We start from the raw sequence: 21,789 nt of genomic DNA, 5'->3' as shown, positions 1-21,789 counted from the left end.
GCAGCTAAGGTAGGAGGTGCACTGAGCCAAAGTCAAAGACAAAGGCAGGTACTGGAATTTCCCCCAAATGTGGCCCCAATGGTGCTTGTGCTAATGAACAGCACAGAGGAGGAGCAAGGAATCGTAAGATGGCTATGGGAAATTCTATTTTCAATTTTCGGAAACTTTTTAAGGCACAGACCTATTAGTGCCTTCAAGTAAAGTGTCAGAAATTTCAGCCTATTCACTTGCACACATGAACCAAAAAGGTTAGAGTGACTGCCTGAAAATCTAGCACTAAATGTGTTTTCTCTTTCCTGCTATTCTCTGTAAAGTATTTATATTTCAAGTATAAACTATTTTTTCCCCCTACCCATAAAGTTCTTAAAGTCAGGATCTTTGCCTCCTTGAATGCTGCTGATACTATACTTGAGAAAGACAGACCAGGCTGACAGAAGGCAGGCCCATTTTGAAAGCTTGCATATACACTCTGAACTTAAAATAAGATCTTTGAAGTTGCCTGAAACAACAATAATAGGATTTGTTACACAATGTAAGTATCCTAATGATGATAAAAAAACCTATGAGTGGAAGAAGGACTTGTTTGGCTCATCACAACTGAAATATACTTGGTTCACTCCTCCAGGCAGACCTAAATCTCTAGATTTGGCCCAGCTTCCTGGACCCCACCCTCCTGCCATAACCTCCTTGACTTCTGACCCCCAGAAGTTGGACAAACGCTTCATTATCTGTCACAATATTAAACTTAAGATCCCAGATAGTCAAAATGATTCAAGCATACCACAATTTTAAAATGGGACATTTTCTGTTAAAATGTCTAGCGGGAACAAGTTAAAACCATGTTCAATGTCTGCTCTAAGTTAAAGTTTTGTTTATTGGCAACTTTGCTGTGCTTTTTAATTTTAAACTGATTGAGTGACCTCCCTGTTGGCACAAGGGGTTAAGCACAGCACTTTGAAGCTATCCACAGCCTTGGCAGCACAAGTTCAATCCCTGGCCAGCCAGGGAGCAACCCACATGGAGCAGCAGACCTCTCCTGCCTTGCCTACTGCTCCCCTCAGCAGTGTATTTCAGTCAGTCTGCCTGTTCTGTTCCCTACTCTGTCTCTGGTGAATCTTCTCTCCCCTGCACCTCTGGCCTGTACCCCAATTCTTGTATGCACAATTAAATAAATCTTTTTAAAAATAATAAAATAAACTGATCGAGTATGATGGATGCCAGAGTATCTTTCCTAGTGGGATGTAATAAATGACACCAGCAAGAAATTTTTAAATTTGGTGTCTGTAACAGAGATGACTCTGGCTGCTTTCAGTCTCAGGACCTCTTGCTATTACAGAATTCACTGCTTAAGAAATCAGTGGTAGCCCTGACTCTGGGCTTGGAGGAATGCTACTGAGGCTCAAGTCCCTCAAGGTAGAGAAGGGAAACATGAGAAATAACTTGTCCCATATCACATGTTAGTTCTAGAGTTAGCATCTAGATCTCTCTCCATCTTCTTTCTACAGCACCAAGCTTCAAACAGGATCATTTAATGAATTGACTTCACTGTTACTACTAATCATGTTAAGAGTTATCTGAAAGACAGCACTTAATGATTTTCTACCAAATAAATAATTATGTTGTTTCAAAAAGTATACTGATAAGTATAAGCACTGAATACAATTGAGACATACAATTACTACAATATTTCAGAGCATTTGACATTATAGACTTGAATGAATACACGTACCCATTGGGTATTAACATTTGGCTCAAACCTGTCTAATTTTTCAAGGGGAAAGCAATCACTCCATGTTGGCATTTGACAGCAGGAAACACATAGATGGTTATATCTTAGCTATTTCCTACTATAGATATTTTAAATTACATAACTTTATTAGCAATGGCCTACTATGTAATTGTTTTAATGTAAGTACAATTTGAAAATGAAATAAAATGGTAAAGAAAAACTTGAGGGCAACAGACTGTGCCATATGGCTCTCAAAGTCAACCAAATCTCTCTGGAAGTCTCTCAAAGACTCCAAGAACTGACTTTTTTTTTTTTTAAAGGAGACTACATCTCTTTGTCATGTAAAAGAAAGGCTCTTATTTTTGTTATTAAATGTAAATGTATTCCATATTTGAATACATGGCATAGCACTTTCCATTTAAAGACCTGGAATGGAGTTATATCTTTTTTTCCATAAAATGCAATTATGGAGAAAAGAGCTTTTGAGCGAATTACTTTGACGTAGAAAATCTTAAATAACATCGTTCAGGGAAAAGGTACTCAAATGACGGTGACAATGCACAGGTTGCTGCAGACACAAACAAGCATTATTAATATTGTGTTGTTTTCATTTTTTACTCTTTGACAAAGATTACAAGTAAATATTCAACACCTTAATACACACATGCTTAATTCTGTAAGCTGTTATAATGAAGTCCTCTGAATTATTGTAAATGCTTGAACATTAAAAATTCATCAGCAAGGAATGAGAGGTGCTTTCTATTTGTGGTGTTGGGGATTTAAACACAACCCACTAAGAATGGCTGATTGTCCAGGGGAAGCACCGCTGACAGCCATCAGTGGGCCAGTGCAAATGGTGTATGGAAAAGGTAATAAGAGCTTCAGGAGTATATTTCAACCCATATAATAAAGTAATTGTGAAAGTGTAATTGCAGTCTGGTTCCATACCATATTAGGATAAGTCTGAGAAGGTAAGAAAACATGAGAGTCACAGAACTATTTTGTAAGCAATTTCTGCAATGACTATCTCCCAGCATATGCAGTATTTGTCAGAAAAAAATAATTTAGAAAAACCCAGTGATGTTTTCCTTTTCAATCTATTGTGATGAAGCTGAACAAAATAAAGTGATTATCTTACCATTTAAAAAACATCCTGAACTTATGAACAACTTCAAATTTAAATATGGTATTCAATAATGTTAAGGAACTAATTTTCAGCACATTAACAAATGTTTCAAATTGCACAAAAACTCCATTCTTTATTTCTGAATGATACCTAGTGCAGATATTTTCAAAATCAGAGTTAAAATTCATTCCTTTGGCTACTTCATAAACAATCAGCATTGACTCGGTTACTAAGTTACCATATCCGCAACACCTGAGAAAGAGCAAAGAATGATGGCTCTACTCTCAGACATAGCATCTAGATAAAAACCAAAGGAAAAGGAGCATACATAGGGAGAAAGTAAATGCATGAACAAACATAGGCATAACTGTTAATCAAAACTTAATTAATCAAAACAATACTAGCATTATTTAGGTCAAATGTTAAAGATGTCCATTTGATTATCAGTTTACCCATCTTCTATTAATAGGGTGGTTTATTTCACATCTAAGATTATTGACTCTGTAAATGAACTTTTGTTTATTTGTTTTCTTTTCTATCCCTACCACTTAGCACAATTCCTGCTGAACAGTAATGACTTAGAAAATATTTAATGAATGAATTAACCAATTTTTGTAAATGCCAGGCCAGTGGAAGTTGACTCTTTAACAACCCTGTGGCATGGGCTCCAAAACCCTTGGAATAAAATAGGTTATGGAATCAAAAGGGATCTGCTTCTCTTTTTCATTAAATTTTTGTTCCACTTTTATGAACACTTATAAATAAATGTACGTAACTGCAGGCATATTCAATGTTCATTTTCCTGGCCTCCTATTTCAGATGAAACTTCAAAAGATGTTAAGTATGGGGAAAACTCTTTGATTTGGGTAAAGGAAAAATCTAAAGAATGCCCATCTGCCTAAATGGAGTTTCTAGAAAGAAACACATTTTTGTTGTTAAAGGGATATCTATTACTTACACATGACTGACTGTTTACAAATAACTCATTGCAAAATCAGGCTAAGCCTTCCATGGGGGAAAAAAAAAAGGAAAAAACAAAAAGACAAATTCCGATTGAATGACATGCTGTGGACATCAAGTTTATGAATATTTGTTAGTAGATCTTGCCCACACACACTTCAAGTCTATCCACACCATCCTGCATAACCAGAACTGCTTTTCCAAGACAGTGCAGGCCATTGAAATATGGCTGCCTAGAATCACAAACCCACTGAGGGCAGCCTGAGGCACCAGTAAAAAGTCAACCAAGAAAAGAAGTCTAGGCCCTCCCTGGTGGCGCAAGGGGTTAAATACCACACTAGGAAGCCGTTCTCAACCTCTGCAGTACAAGTATGATCCCTGGCCAGCCAGAGAGAAACCCACATGGCGAAGCAGACCTCTCCTGACTGGCCTGCAGCTCCCCTCAGCAGTGTATTTCAGTCAGTCTACCTGTTCTGTTCCCCGCTCTGTCTCTGGTGAATCTTCTCACCCCCCACATCTCTGGCCTGTACCCCAGCTCTTGTATGCATAAATAAATAAATCTTAAAAAAAAAAAAGAAAAGAAAAGAAGTCTAGAGGAATCATAAAAGGAATGTCAATTCTGAGAATAATCAATACTTTTTCTTGTTTTGTCTTAAATTTACAATGTAAATAAAGGGCCTATATAAGCATACAAATACTATTATATTATACTAAACTAAGGCACAAAAGCCAAAAATTCCAATAAAAAGTGTAAAAAGGTTTTTTATAGAAAAGTTGGAAATTGGGAATGATTAAAAATAAGATTTGCTTTGAAATATGAAATTTACAAAAAGTAATGGCAATCATTTTACAAGTTAAGTCTATTGTGGAGGAAGGAAATGAGGAAGGTAGGAAAAGAGGGATCCTAGTCATTTGTTATGTAACAGGGCTTGCTCTGTTCTTGTCTCCTCCCCACTCCCAAAGCATTACCCAAATCATTCAATTTCTTCATGATCCTTTTCTTGAATTTTTCCAAATTCTCTTCCGGTCGGGTTATACACTAATGCCTAGCAATATGACACTAATCTTGACTACCTTCTTCCATCAGTAACCATCACCAGGTTTGTAAATTATCTGCAGGACTTTTCTCTTCCATCTACACATGGAATATTTAACCTTAGTCCCCCTTCTGCATTCCCTTCCCATTGAGTGTATTGTCCTCTTGCCATTAAACATATTGTCACTATGCCTTCAGTACCAGCAATCATTGAGCTCTGACTAGTCTTCCATTTTAGACTAAAATCAAGATTTTAAGTTTTCTTATCAAAAATAAAGAATAAGTATAAGTCAGGAAGAGAATTGTCCAGAAAAACGTTCTATTTTCTGTGAAAGAGATGATCTAACAAGTTAAATTTCTGCCTCCAATCTGTTTCATAATAATAAAGCAAAAGGCCATTCTGTTATTTCATGCCTTGCAAACTCATATTCCTGGGAGCAATGAGTAATATCCCAAAGTAGGAGAACTACAGGATCACATGAACTATCTTCCTGGAGCATAGAGTTGACTCAAGTGTAAGTGATTTAAATTATTATATTTACATTAAAATAGACATGTATGTATTATGGAACATAATAGAAAATTCCACATGATTTTTAAAGATGAAACATCAGTCTTCGAACATCTATTTAGATTTCACAGACATTTCAGGTTTCCCTCAGGGTATAAATTAATGCAAAAATTTGAGAACTTTGCCATATAGATATTTAAAGATTATGAGATACCTTCAGAACTGCTGAGAAATATTTCTGGGTTTACTTGGATATTTTTGCTTCCCATATTTACTAATAGCCATGTGTCTATTTATCACCAACAAGAAATTTCAGGATGGCAGTTACTAGTATCTTTGGAAGCTAACAAAAGCAGGTGGACTTCTAACACTGTAAGAAAGCATTAGTATTGATTGCCAACAATTGGGTTTATTAAATAAGGAATTGGCTGGTAGATACAACACTCTAGCATGTCTTAAGAGGTTAGATCTTAATATCAACCCAAATCTGTGGCTGCAGCATAAAACCTCTAAAAGTTTATCATTCATGTATAATTTGAAAAGTTATCAAAATTAGGTACTGATGAATGAACAGAAGCTGATCACTTATTTTATAATGTGGTTCTCTGAGACAGTCTTCTCTGGTATGTTCTCATTAAGGCTGATCACTTACAATATGCAATTTGAACTCTACCCTACTTTCCCCCATGCCAGTCTCTGTAAGAGCAACAGTTACCCTTCCGAAAACATAGGCCTGATGTTTTCATTTTCCTTGTCCCTCCACTATCCTGGCTCTCTATGTTCTTAACCCAGTGAGTGTCTTCTCCTTCATTATGCCCTATTTCTCACCACAGATACCTCAATCTCAACCCTGCTGCCACATACAGATTACTCCTCAGACAGTCCAAAATGTCATACCTCCACATATCTCCTCATTGTATGTCTTCTGCAGTCTTTCACTGGAAACTTTCTACTCATGAATAATTACTATTCCAATGTCTCTCAGATCATCAGCAATCTATCCCTTGATATATTTCCATTTTTCCTGTGACTGTGTGACAGTGGGAACCAAATTAAAAATTTAATTATAGTGATAATACCTAAGCCAGAAACATTCTTGTGCCTCTGTTTTCTGGCTATAATGTTCTATGTTAATTCTAATAACCTTATTGGATGTATTGCTTTTTATTTTAAGTTGCCTCAAGGCATTTTGAAAAGAGGTAGTCTACAATATAATTCAAAACAGAGGAATACCTTTTCCCTTCCTTGCTGCCCAATTTTTAAGACCAAGTGAAATGCCACCTCTTCCAGGAAGCAACCTGGATTCCCTAAACTTCAATTTACTACTTTTCCTTCTGTACCCTCCGCCTCATACACACTTTGACCACAGATTTCATATAACATCAATTATACAACAGCTGCATTATGTCTCTTTGTGCTCCTCTCTAGATTAGCCCCATGGAGGCGGGGTTCCTGGCTTCCTCATCTTGAGCCTACTTGCTTCCTTAACACTCAGCAACACAAGACTGTACACACAGTTGGTGTTCAGTTAATGCTTTCCATTTCCTAAAAATGAATGAAATATGCCTTATTAGCAAAACCCAAAATTTCTTTAGAAGTGCATTCCAAATAAAAACCAAATCTACTTCGTAAGCTAATATATTCTCATTGCATATCCCTGTACAAATATTTGTATGAAGATGCATTAGGTCTACCTGAAAATAAGAAGTTATAATGGAAACAGTGACATAGCCCTAAGTGAGGCAACTGAAATAGGAACTACTTTAATACTTTTACTGAAATGTTCTCTGCTTGATAAAGTTCATTACCAGAATATCATCTTTAAAAGTGAAATGCATTCAGCTGAGCACTTTTTTTCATTTTGTAAATAGATTTTTCCTTGCCTGAACTCGCAATATAAAGTACAAAATAGTCTTCCATAACATTAGAAAACTGTCACCCCATACAAAAAGCTAAATTTTTAAAATAAAATAGATTTTTCTTCTTTAGCATTTTAAAGGTACAATAGTGCCTTCATACAGTAATCACCCCATACTGCAAACCATATCAAAGGCTGATCATCAGCCTGCAACTTGATCCATTCTAAAATGTGTTGAGATAATATATTAGAACCCAGAATAAAGTTAAGTCCCATGGGATAGCCTAAGGCCATAAAGTCGCCATCTTTTCAACATTACCCTACTTCTTATTATGATTATATTTAAAAATGACCCTGGCACTAATCTTTTTCTCACCTGTTCAAAATGACGTAAAAAAGTAGCTGTGTGCTAAATTTACAACCCAACTGCCAAATTTTCACATCACATCAAATGAAAAATTACATACAACATATCTGTTATGGATTTGGCTTTTTTTCATTAATAAGTTCTTGATCAGAGGGATTATTTTAGCCAAAGTGACCTTACAAAGTAAGTTCTACCACACTTTGAAAAATAACAGATGGGGTGGGGTAGACATCCTAGTAAGAAAAACAGAAAAACGATAAATTGCCACAATTGCATCTTGGCGAAGAAATGATAGGAGAAATGAATCTTTGACCTTTAAGCTTTTGGCCGAGGAGTTATTTTTCTTAGAAATGAACATCTATATACTTATTAATATCCTTTTAAAATAAGCACTGTATTCTTGCTGTTTTTAATCCACAATTTAGATGAAGGTAATGAACCCTCTACCTCTCAGAAATACATCCTTTCCTCCCCTCACTACCCTCCTTGGCCCCGCCAACCCGTCACCCCATCCCCTACCTTTTCTAAAGACTGCCAGTTATAGAAAGGCAATTGACCTCAGTAAATTTTTCCGCTGGCTTATATTTTTCCTTTCTTTTCAAAGTACTCTTTAGGGAAAATAAAATAAAAAAAAAAAAAGATAAACACACTTCATATAGAGAGTGCCATAAGAAAAACATGTTTTGGCAGACTTTTCCCAACTTATAACTGAAAAGAATTTACATCATCCAAGTAGAAGTGCAAAGAGTAAAAGACAGACATCTCAAAATGGATTTTCGTTCCACTTTCAAACTCCAAAGCTAAGGAACACAAGTGTTTCACTTCAGAAACGAATAACGCATGACTTTAGTACACACACACCTTTCTCTTTTTGGAAAAACTGCACATGAAAGAGCATTTTTTGGCACGGCTGACCTGCAGAGATACGGAGCTAAGCAGAGTCATGAATTCACTCGCTCTGATATGCACACATGATACGCAATTAAAATCTCCATTCACATTCCTGCCGGGTTGTCAATCATGAGCAAAGCCTTTTTGACAACATTCAGCGAAGCGTACCAACTAACCGCTCAACAGGAACTTAAACAGTAACAGCTTTTGTTACTAGCAAGAACGATTTTTTTTTTAACCAAGATTGGGTTCAGTTTCTGAGAAATCATTATGCTCTGAATTTTAGGGTCTGTTATTAAAAATGAAAATGTGCCAAAAAGATTTTGTATGGCAAGTTATGTGATGTAATATCTATAAAATATGAGACAGTTAAAAAATTCCAGTCTTTTCCATTGGGGGAATCTCTTCAACTTTTCCTATTTAGAACAATGAACAATGATCTTGTAAAGCAATTTACTGCGGGCGGGGTTGGGGAGGAGTGACATTTCTCATTCATTCTGAAGTTTTTAGTTAGGATTTTAAAACTTCTAAAATAGATCAGTGCTCTCATCTCACTGGAAATGTCACTGGCCAGTTTATAAAACAAAGAGAAAGTGACTTTTTTTAATCATAGAGAGGAATATTTTGCATGTCAGAAATATTGCATGCATCAAATCTTTCAATTTATGGAGCTCTATAGAAAATATTATGCACATAAATTCTTTCCAGATGAACCCAGAAGGTACTCTGCTCATAACTTAGTTTCTGTTGAACATCTAATCAAAGACTGTGCCCTTCCTAATAGCACATTAGTGTGCTTTAAATCATAAATTCATAAAAACAGGACCCAGTAAAATTGAATATAGGATCCTTGTTAATCTGCTGCTGTGTCTGTTTTGAGCAACTAACCTTGGATTACAGATTTGAAACAAGTTAATACTATCAGATATTGAAATATTTGTCTCCTTACTTATCATGCTCTGTAACTGAGAGAGCAGATGCAACCTGACCATTAGCAGTCATGACAAATTGCCTTGCTAATGAACGTTACACACTGAAAGTGCCATAACTGATTAAACTACAATTTCCCACTACCAGATAGAGAGAGAGTTAGGGACTCCAGCAGTGGGCAACTCTGATATTCTGCCAACAGGCCTTCAGGGCACAGTGTGATATTTAGAAAAAACAGTCTAAATTCCATATGAACATATTATAAAAGCCTATGTGTATACAACAGGTTTTTAAAGAACATTACATACAACACTTTAGGTTGTAGCTGATGAGCCATGAAAAATGCATGTGTTTTAACTATTTGTATCCTTGCAAGGTTGTGTTAAAGAATATTTTTTGGTGTGGGGGGGCGCTCTCTTTCTCTCTCTCTCTCTTCTCCCCCCTTTCCCCGCCCCCAAAACATTGCGTGTGCTTTGCATTTCACATAAAATCTTTCTTTTGTCAGTTCCTTTGTTGGTGCAAAATTGGCAGCAGTTCAAATTCAAAGTACTCCTATTCATTTACTGACCAATGTCATTCTAGTTCACATCAGCCAGCGAGCTAAGCTCTAAAAAACATAAAAGACTTGCTTCACCACTGACGAATAATGTGTACATTTTTACAGAGCTTAAACCTTAATGCTTTCCCTGAAACTAACAATACAGTATATCTTATCATTCCTTTTTCACAAGCAGGCAGCTGCTGAAACGCTTGCCACTTCAAAATATCAATTGCTTGCCAGAGTTTTCCTCAACACACCCTGTCAAACTCATGTATATTGTGCAATGAAAATGGTGCAGGGCTGAAAGCTAGAAATTGTGTCAAATTCTGCTGTAAGGGTATGATGTGCAAAGAACAATGTATGACAACCGTAGAGACTACAAACAATGGCACTGGAGCCAGGGACTTCATAGATCACAACTGCGCCTGTACATATTTTATTGTAGGCATTATATATTTAAAGCATGACAAATGTACCATTGTACATTATGTGCTGCGTGAACAGAGGCTCCTCCCACTACTTCGCCTTTTGCATTTCTCTTGATGATGGAAACGTAGTTGAGTTTCCTTTCTTTTGCTTCTGTTAAAATATTTAAGGTTTTGAAATCATACAGGAAAAAGACACACAAGCGCGCGCGCGCACACACGCACACACACACCCCCCAGGTGATCAAATGAGTAACAAAAAACTGAAGACAATAATACAAGACAAAAAAATGAGATCTTGTTCACTTAACAGTTTGGCTTCTCTCTGAGGACACAAAAGCGAGGATTATCTTAAACACTAACCAAGAGTATCAAGAGAACTACAGTATCACTATGCCTGTAAATTGTTGTCTACCTAATTTTAATGCAGATAAGTGCTGGCTTATTGATTTGCACGATTTTCTAGCAAAATGGAAATCCCACGTGAATATGTTCTTTGTGTGCAGAAAATATGGTTTTAGAAGCTTTTACTATTATTGCTTTCCTATGCCAAAAGAACAATTAAGCAAATAATATTTCAGTACTGTATGAGGTCTAGGAACTAACATCGATTCCTGTCTTTTTAGATTTTAAATATCCCTTCCCATTTCCCAGTTCACTCTGTTGACTTTAAACAATTCTGGTTTTGAAAAGTTGTTTTTCTTTCAAATGTCTCCTTAAATAACATGTAAAATCTGAAAACACTCTTGCTTTGGAGCAACCTACTTAGTTATTAAGGGGTAGATGGCTACAGCGACCCTACAGTAATTCAGTCAATGACTGTGGAAATGGAAACATGTTTATGGGAGAAGATGGATATGAATACATATCCATCCCCTCTGTGACCTAGCTTAGGTTACAAAACCTTTATCACACAAGTAGCATGAAGTGGAATTAACTGACTAGAGGAAGTAAAATTAACAGATATGCTTTTAAGGTGTTAATAAATATTTTGGAAAGAGAATAGGTGGTTAGGTGCTTAGGGGTGCTGACCTTTGGTGTGTTGATTAGTGGGACAATGATGCATTATTAACACACAGCAGCTGTACCTGAACTGCTGCCATGAATATAATAGCCTTTTATAGCCATCAGGGGAGTGAGGTAGGAGGCCTTTATTAACCACTAGACATGATTAGCACATTATGTGAACTTTAGTAGGCAAATTATCTCTTATTGAAATATAATGTTGGTTATAACTAATTGTAAACATGATTTTTAAAACTTCCCACTGAACAACTCAATGTTTTACTACCATTCGGCTCATTATTGGTTGGTAATTGATGAAAACATGTTCTATTGTGGGATGTATCTACAGAAGCTGAATCTCAAAAGGCAGATCACACCACTGAAAGCTGACTTTAACATTATTTGGCATCACAAGTTCAGAGATATTTGCATACATGCAAACTTTCTCCAATTAAGTAAAACTGTTCATGAACTAGAAAAGCTGCTTGGGGATTTTTTTTTCCTCCTTATTTCTTTAAGCAGTTCTTAAAAGATTAGTTTTGCAGTAAATTTCTGAGAGTTACCTTGAAAAATAACAGCATAATTTATTTCAAAAAGCTTAATTTTGGGAGAGAAAAGATTATCCCATTAGCCTTAGTAACTGAACATAGCACAGAGAGTCCATTATGAACAGTCTTTTATGCCCTGGCAGAAAGTCATTAACATAAAATAAATCATTAGCTTTGATATTAAGCTTCTACTATCTGCAGGTTTCTATGATTAATGTTCATGACTGCATCTGCCAAATGATAAAATATACTTTTTTTTGAAAGGTTATCCTGCCTCTTTATTATTAACATTTCTCTTTATACAATTGTTACTGGCATTTTTAGTATGAAACATATTGGCATAGAAAGGAAGAACTGTTTTTTACAGCGGGGTGGAGACGCCAATGCATGTAACACTTTACCCATCATTTTTAAAATTAATCATTTAATTGAGTTAATAGACTTAAGGAAATCAGGTGGTACACAGATATGCTTTCAATGTAATTGGACTATCTTTAGACCCAGTGGGTCCATTTGCTAATTAATCTTGCATCTCTGGCCTGTATGTCAGGGGAAAGTACAGAGGGGCAAGCTTCCGTCCCTCAAGTCAAGAACTACAAGAGGGCATTTCCCTCTATAGCGTTTATTCTCAATTTTTACCTCCTTACGCGGCAAAACAAACTAGAGCTGCCTCAGTAGCATCTCTCCTGAGGTGCACTGACTCCTGGTCTGGAGAGGGCAAAAGGAACCCCGTGGGGGCCTTCTCACTATCTGAGGGAAGAAAATTACAGAGCACTACACAGCCCCATTTTCCCCAAATTCACCTTTGACCCTCTGGAAAGGTTATCCCTTTCACTCCTTTCCTGAAAGAATCACTAGCCTACAACTTTGGAAAACACGTTTAATCCACTAAGGTAGCAGACATGGAAGAAATGGGCTGAGAATAGAGTCATCTTCAAAACTCTACCATTATTTGCATTTTTAACATCATTCCCCATAGGATTTCAAATGACCTACCTCGGTTGACTCCTAAATTCTCATAAGGCTTCCCTGACACAAATTATTTTCTCTAGTGGATACCTGGGACATTGGGACACAGGTGGATTCAAGGTTTTAATGTCAGAACTTTTACCAGATGGAGTAAGAAGTCTGGCTCCTAAAAGAGAATGGAAAACAGAGGGGTGGGAATCTTTTTCTTTCATGGTTCTATTTATTTTGCCTAGGGACTAAGTCAACACAGGTTTTAAGGCCTTCAGTTTTTATCTCAAATCTTCAACAAAAAGGAGTCTTTTCTTCAGAAAGAAAGGCCTAAGGTTTTCCTCAGAAAGACCTCATCCTTCAGTCTTATTAGGTTATAATATGCCCAGTTAAAGCCCTTGTGTTGTGAAAAGCATCTTCTGTGAAATATAGTAAGTTTTTTTTTTAAAGGAGTGGTAATGAGGCATTCCTGGCAGCCAGTGTGATTTCCTTTGTTGTTGTGCACAATTGATAGATCCTGCCATTTATGATAAGTTCTCATACATTTATGAACAGAAATATATCCAGAAGCATGAGAAACACATAAAAACGCACACTCACCCGAACATACATACACACCGGTTTCTCTGAAAAGGTAACCGCCAGCTCGGGACTCAAAGACTTCATCAAAAGACATTTTATGCAGAAGCTGACATTGTCACTACTGGGGAGCAGATACAAAAATCTTGCAAGTCTGCATGATAACTAAAATTGATTTATATTTTCTTGGTCACTAGCAAAGTTTCTTTCAACTAACCATGGCCTTAGTTTAATTAGGAGTCCCTTTAAGACACTTTCATCAGAGCACATAACTCGGGAATGAGGAACAATAAATACTTGGTTGAAGCAAAACCATTTACAACCCCAAAGTGAAAATGGACCTACAGAAAAGCATTAATGGTGACATTGGCTTCATGACCTTTGGTAGTATAAATATATATCAGTGATGCTTTATCATGAGTAAGCTGGAAATCTGAAGACAGCTAAAGTTGACTTTACAAATTTTAATCACATAAGGCAATCATGCCATAGATCAGTCTAAAGAGTTCTGGGGAAAATTGTTACCTCCTGTCAAGAAAGAGCAAGGGGGGATTCTTTCTGGCATTATTATTATTATTATTATTGCTGCTGCACCATAAACATGCAAGCCCAAAGCAATATAATGTTTCCATTTTCAAAATTAAGGCTATAGGGAGAGAAAAATGTTACAACCAGGAAAGGCTAGTTCAGGTTAATGTGAATTCCATGTCTCAAAGTATTATGGAAGAACTGCTATAATTAACAAGACTGCTGGCACTTCCATTAGAAACCACATTTCTAAGCAGTTTACGAGTCAACTGTTTTAATGAGAAATTGTTCTTCAGAATGAAACTTGGCATGCATTGTTTGAAACAAAAATTCCCAAATTCATTAGGGCAGATGTTAACTGTATCATCTTGGCACTCAGGTTTCCTAGTGGACAGTCCAGTTAATACAATTCACTATCAGAACTATCTGGGTCTGAAAAGTGCACCTTCAAAGAAAAAGATCAATAGAAAATATATCAGTAACACCAAGGTGGAAGAAAATGAAAGGAAAGAAAGAATCTTTTAAAGTGGTAAAAGTAAACATTCCCATGTTTAAATTTTGTCTAAATTCAAGTTAAACAAACAAGGCATGTCTCACACATGTTGATGCCTGACAAGCAAGTTTATTGCAGGCGAGAACTATAGTTATGATTCCTCAGGCCACAGTATTTTATTTCTATACTTCATTACAATCTTGTTTTCTCTTAAGTATAAATTTTAGATTCTTGGATTTGGTTGTATACAATATAAGTTTTATCTCAAGCAGTTGATAACGTTTTTAAGAGTCATTGGTAACTGCATTTAATCAACTAATGATAATTACTTTTCATTTTTATTGAGATGTAAGATATTCTACCTTACGAATTCCCAGAAACCTTGAGATTCACATTCAGATAGTCAGAATGCAGGATGAGGAGTTAATCTAATTTTGACTAGTTAAATAAATTCTGACTATCCAACTTTTCCCATGTTAGTTATCTATGCAAATTCTGATGAGAACACATAGAATCTACATTAGCATGTGAAGCCACTTATTTACACTATGCTTAACTCACTCACTTAACTTACTGTATGCCAATTAAAGATCAGGAGATCACAATTCCACTTCTATACTATTTTAGAGTCTACGTAAAAGATTTTCCCTGGTAATAGATGTTCATGAAGCTGTTTCTGAACTTTTATAGACATAACTGTGCATTTAAGCGCATAAACCTGGGAGGACAAACTATAAGAACTTAGAAACATAAGCTTCTCTCAGCATTAAATCCGATTTTTTAGTCAGACTCCAATTAACCAAGTAATCAGGTCAGGAACTGAAGACAGAGGGGATCTATCACTATGGTTATGACAACAGTGATGGTGGGCACAGAGGCAACCATGATGGTCAAGTACTTGGGGAGTGAGAGGAGAATTCAGATTAGAAATTATCTCCCAGACTCTGAGTAACATTGGAGGGGAGAAAAACCAGGCTGAGTATCCTTCAGGATTGGGGGTGTTTGGGAAAGAGGTGGAGGGAAGGGAGAGGCACTGGGCATACTGACAGATCTGCTGCTGCTGAGAACAGGTTTCAATCAGGATAGAAGGGATCACCAGTAGTTGAGGAATATCCCCAGTGTCTTTTCAGCTTCCTAGTATCCTCACAGAGTGTTGGAAAGCACTAGCAAACATCATCCTCCATAGCAGAAATAAGATTTTCCCTCCAGTTCTCTAAACTACCCCTCTCTTGAATTAAGCCTATCACAAAACAAAGAAACAAACAAAAACATAAACAAACAAACAAAACCACAAGAAACAGTCCCACAAACCAAAATCAATATTTGAGACTTGGTTTTGGTACCAAGGAAGGCATTGACAAGGTTGGTATTTTCCCCTATTTCTCACAGGCACAAGGGCCCTATTTCTCGCCCTGTTATTAATCCCCTTGCAATCACATTACTATAAAAAATACAATAAGCAATTAATTAAATAATTGAATATGTGTTTTTCTACTAAGCACAATATCAAAATTCCCCTCGATATCATCATTCAGTAATTTTCAAGATGTACGATAATGTGAGAATACTAAACCATGTAAGCTTTGATAAAAACATCAGATCTCTCCAAACCTCATAACTATAATTTTTTTTTGCATTTAAAATTGAAATGGGTAACACTGCAATAGCCCACAAAGTCAAGATAGTTATATTTGAGATTTCTCTGTGATATCTGATACAGTGTCCAAAGCCATGATTGCTTGGTTTATGCTCTTTCTTACCTATAAATTTACTTAAAACATATTAAAAGACCTCAAACTTCTGAAAGATGCCAGCTAATAAATCTCTCAGGGGAGTTTTAATTACACTGACAATGTTCAAAGTATCAACTATGAATTTCCCAAAGTCCTAGAAGTTATGGAGTTGGATAGAAAATTAATCAAGCATGATGCTCTAAATTGCTTATACCCCTCCCCTTTCTCCTCCTCCTGCTCCTCCTCCTGCCAGCCACTCCTCCCATCCACATCCATTTTCTTACATTTATTAATTAAAATAGGAAATGACTCCATCTTAATGTGCTTGCAAGCCCTGTATTGTAAACATGAGGGGTTTTACCACATTCGGGTACAATACACAATGTACTCTAGATGGGAAAATAAGCTCAAAGGAGATTTTTAAAGACAATAATGAATCTTATTTTTCTCCAAAGTTATCAAATGTTGAATGTAAGCCCTGACATTTTAAAGCAGCCTCACAAATGGGTTTTTCTTCCTGTGTTTATATGAAAAGATTACTTAGTGTCCTTCCCCATTTCAATGACAAAAGCTGAATATTCCAAATGCCCGTTATTCTTTACTTGGTATAAAACTAAAACTAGTACTAAATATGGGTTTGTGCTTCGGACATCCCTGTTTCTAAGTCAACCAAAGAGAGATTCAGGACTTTTTCCACAAAAGCAACCACGGATAATAGTAAAGACCATTATTTCCTCTCCCACTGCTGGCAGAGGTCAGCATCCCTGTCATTAGCCATGTCATAACATAATTGTATTACTACTCTTTATGTGGGCAGATACTGAGCAATAACTGAACACATCACATCATGTAAAAATGAAAAAATGCCACTTCTTTGTCCCAATTTAGCATAAAATCAGTGAAAACAATCTTTAGAAATGACACTGCACTAAGAAACTGAAAGAAGCTGTTATTACTCTGTAGGTATATATTTAAACTGATGCTCTGACATCTTTTAAGTAGGACAAAAAATAGGACTATATTTTACTACTGAACTCCAATTGTGAGCTCCTCTAATCCAATTTCCTTTGGTAACATGCAGTTCAATTAAGGGATACAATGTTACTTAAAATAGTCTTAATTGGATGAAACTGGACTATGGTATCCATCTCTCAATATCTGAAATATAACATGCTTTTACATTTCTGAACACTGTCACTTCCAGCCTACATGTTCTGTCCGGTCTATGAACTATACTGCTATTTCAAAGGCTGACCTATATACAACAGCATGCCATCCGTTCTGGCTGTTTGTATAAGAGATGCCTCGCACAGTTGCCATAGCCCACATCATTCACATTGTTCTCACTTTCTCCCGAAATGGGCTATATGAAAATGGAGGCCAGATTGCATAGTGATGTGCTTATAATGTAATATGCTCTTACAACCGAGCAATACTAGATTAAACTGTTTCCCCCAAATTCCTCCTATGGAATGTATTGACTGAAAAATGTAAGCAGTCTTATGGCAATCTATAGAGCAGCGGTGCTGGGAAGTGTCAGCAGAGTAAAACAACCACATTTTAGTCTAGAAAAGCCTCAGGAAGAGGATATTCATTTTCTCCATGTGGGTCTCTTCTGACATTGAAAAAAAATGTCATTGGGGGAAACTCTAGTTACAACAGTGTGATACTGAAGTACAGAAATATACTGATCCCGCTGGGATTTAGCACACCAACTTTAACTAGTATAGTGTTGACAGATTTAAAATAAAGATAATTAGTAATTTATGATCTTATCATCCCATTAAAAACACATAACCTGACCAAGGGATTGCTTTTGTAATAAACTACATATTCATCACACTTCTGAAAGAGACAAGGTTTTCTTTACAGTCTTGTCTCTTTGGGGGGAAGTCTGAGCCAACTTATTTTCATTAAATGTAGATACAAGTTCTTATTCCACCTTTTCCCAACTTCTGCGTGTCTTCCATATCCCTGCAATCCACTTGAGTCATTGTGAAATTGAATGCTAGTTAACAACATTCTAAAATAGTGGAGCTGGACAGAAATTTTGTACCAACTTGAATTGTGATAAAGGAGAAAAATGAGTGCCTGGGTTTCCTGAGGCCTAACAGACCTACCCAGTACATTCAATATCATGAAGGATAGTGGCAAATATATCTGATAGATTCTTACATAGAGAAGGGTAGGAGAAGGCATCCTGCAAGAAACATTTCCATGAAGTCTCTTCCTACTGCTAGAAGAATATCTGATGACTTTGCATCTTTAAAAATCCATTATTCCCTGGGTAAGTTAAATAGAAGACTTGCAACTAAGTCTATAGAAAGGGTGGCTAATTTGCATTTAAAAAGAACAGTTTGCTCCTCATACACTGGGTGACTTAAAAGGAACTTCATGAGCTAGTACAGAAATTCTGAAGTTTTTCTAAATTAATTTATTCAATTCACAGCACAACCCACTAAAATTTTTTAAAGCACTTAATTGGAAAATGATTTAATATATTAAAGTAATTCTTGATTTTCCAAAACGTTTAACTTATAAATTAAATCTGACCCTACACAAGAATGGTGAGTGAAATGTGCATCCAAGTCATAATTTTTGGAGCCTAAAAATCACTAAAATTTTTAATAAAATGTGTCCTGTTTCACTGCCAAAATAGTTCTGACCTTTTGGTTCTGATTACTATGGTGAAATGTCTTTAGTCTACAAGACAGGGTTTTACTTTATTATTATTATTATTAACATTAACATTAATGTTATACTCAAAATAAAATGTTACAAATATAAAATAAGGCAAAAACCAGATTTTGAAATAAAAGAGCTGTGTTACCAAACAAATAATGAAACTTCATCCCGCAAACTTCTCTTGCCAAAGTTACCAGTATCTTCCAACTTGCCCCTAGCTAAAGGTCTCCCTGCGTGAAGAAAAGCCTTTCAGACTTGCACGAGACTAGATTTCCCTCTATTTAAACTTGCCTAAACATCATGGGTACACAGCGCATCCCTTTTATTTGGCTCTTAACACAGCATCGAGGAGCTTCTCCACCGGGTGATCTAAGGTTCACTTAACTCTCAGCTCTGTGTGTGTGTGTGTGTGTGAGTGAGAGAGAGAGAGAGTGTGTGTGTGTGTGTGTGTGTGAGTGTGTGTCCCAATTGACCAAAGCTCATAACTGCGAGTCGGTTGCATGGTGGGGAGCCTGGGGGGCTGAGAATGCAGCGCGCTAAATACCTCTGTATCACGTTTAAAACACACACACACACACACACACACACACACACACAACTGTTTGATGATAACTTGCCACTAGGCAAATGTTAGGTAGAAGTCCCAACGATTTATCCAGTGGAATTCACAGAGGGGCCGACCAGGAATTGCTTGCAGGGGCTGTAAGTTATCAGGCAGGTTTACCACGAAGCGGGAGCTTGTCTAAATGGCTAGCCCGGCATTTCTGAGAACTCAATTCTCCCCCGGCGGGACTGCAGACAAGTCCAATAAGCCCGAGGCGGGAACGGTTTTGGCCCTGTGGCTGCACTCTCGGAGGTCAGTAACCTCCAGTCCTTCCTCTTGGCGCTGAAAGTTCCAAAAGCCCAAAGAAAACTCCCTCCCTAAGTACTCCCTAACTACTCCATATCCTTGGGACGAGTGGACCGCAGTAGCCTCAGCCGGCACTCCCACCTCGGGCCACCCGCTCCATCAGCCTCGCCTCGGTATCCTTGCGGCCTTAGCACCTAGGGTCACCGGGGTATCAACACCGCCCAGCCTGGACCCCTGCTTCAGCCCGGTGCTGAGTGCGAGAGCTTTGGACGTGAGCGCTAAGAGCTCTCACCGCTCCTAACTAACTTGCAGTTCCCCGCGCACCTCCCAAACAGGAGCTGTCCCCCAAACCCGGTTACCCCGCTGCACCCTGAACCGCAGACCGAACACTGTCCGAACACTGCGCCCGGCCGCCCACACGGGTTTTGGAAAACAAAAGAGTTGTGGAGCAATTTTCCTGGCGGGGGGGGGGAGGGGGGGAGGCGTCTCCCGGGTCTCGGCACCCCGACACCCGGCTGCTCCCTTGGCAACTAATCCCGGGCAGGAAAGCGGTGCCACGAGCCCCCGATGCCCGTGAGAGGGAGGGCGGGAGAAGGGAAACTGGAAAATAAACTGAATTCTCCTATTCTCTGCCTCTGTTCCCGGACCCCAGACACACCCCCAAAGTATTCCGTGGTTTTCTCTTAATTTTTTTTTTTTAACGCCCCCCGGCAAACCTAGGCAGGGATCCTTAGTCGCGAACAGCAGGAAGGGAAAAATCCGAGCAAATCGTGTCACTTTCCGCACAATCGCGGTGTTTGGCAAACCCCCGGAGCTGCTCCACAATATTTACTACCCAAGCGCACGGAGGACTGCAGCGGGCTGCGAGCCGAGCGCGGGACTGGCCTCCGCCGACCGGCTCCCGCCGCCGCGCTGGCCCGGCCGCCGCCCCCCTCCCGGGACCAAGCAGCGAGAACACCGTGGAAACAAAAGCAGAGCGTTCACCTTGTTGCAATAGTAGGGGTCCAGGCAGGGAGAAGGTCCCAGACAGGGAGCGTCGGGCGCAGCGGCGGGCTGGGCTGGAGGTGGATAAAATCTTACGTCCATTTCACTCTCACATCAAGCAACTCCTTTTCTTTTCCTTTTTTTAAAAAAAAGTGTTCAGCAAAACAAGCTTAGACGGAACAGAGAGAGGTGTCTGGACTCAGGAGTAAAAGAAACACCTTCCTTCCCTCACATCCGTTTGTGGTTTGTTTAAGAAGAAGAGGAGAAAAAAAAAAAAAAAGAAAAAAAAAAGCGGGGGGAAAGCGCTCAACTCTCCCCCAAGCCGCGGCGCGCACCCGTCGGCGCCCAGCGCGCTGCCTGCTCCGCCGCCGCCTCCCGGCCCCGCCGCCGCCGGGCAGGTAACTTCATGCGCTCATTGTCCCCCCACCCGCCCCCCCATCCCCGCCTCCCGCGCCCCTTGCCGCCCGGCACACGCGCTCGCGCTCGGGCTCTAGGTACTGGGCGTTTTATTGGAGTCTCTGAGTTGCTCTGCTTTTAGTTTATTTTCTCCACTTTGGAGGCTGGGATGGTGGCGGGGCGTGGGGGGGGGTGAAGTGGGGGACAGAACGGGAGGGGGCGGCTGAGCTCTCCGGGCCGGGCGGGGTAGGGGGTGCTGCAGGACGCGGGCTGCTCGCGGCCCAATGGCTGCTGCTCCGGGCCAGGGGCCAGAGGCCGGAGGAGGGAGGAGAAGAGCAGGAGAACCAGGCCCAGCCCGGGACGAGGACGCTGGACCCCGGGGAGCCGGCGCCGTGCGGGAGCCCCGCTCCTTAGGGCCAGTGCAGCGCACACAAAGGGGCTGGAACCCGAGCCGCCGGCAGCCTCCGAGCACGGCGGGGAGCGCGCAGCAAGGGGGCGCTGTGACGCGCCCAGCCCCGCAGCCCCGCAGCCCCGCCCCCGGGTCCTCCCCGGCCCCACCCCTCTCCCGCCACCCGGCTCTGCGGCGGTCCCCACCCCTTTCTCTGCGTTCCCTCCTCCGGGTGGGAGGCTGTCCCTACTCCGGTCTGTGTACCCCCC

At 39.1% G+C, this 21,789-nt stretch overlaps 1 protein-coding gene across 1 annotated transcript in view; it reads right to left on the bottom strand.

Moving 5' to 3' along the window:
• Window positions 1-20,838, bottom strand: part of TOX (thymocyte selection associated high mobility group box) — a gene marked incomplete at both ends in the record, with an annotated part of 305,768 nt that extends 284,930 nt beyond the window's left edge. Inside the window, one exon of the mRNA XM_084230243.1 lies at window positions 20,737-20,838. Within this exon, the coding sequence (XP_084086369.1) occupies window positions 20,737-20,838 (102 nt within the window). The remainder of the gene's footprint in view (window positions 1-20,736) is intronic.
• Between the last annotated feature and the right edge of the window lie 951 nt (window positions 20,839-21,789).

Source organism: Talpa europaea (genome assembly GCF_964194135.1).
Source record: "Talpa europaea genome assembly, chromosome: 3".
Lineage (NCBI taxonomy): Eukaryota > Metazoa > Chordata > Mammalia > Eulipotyphla > Talpidae > Talpa > Talpa europaea.
The sequence above is the reverse complement of the archived record's forward strand: the minus strand, read 5'-3'. Positions and strand labels throughout refer to the sequence as shown.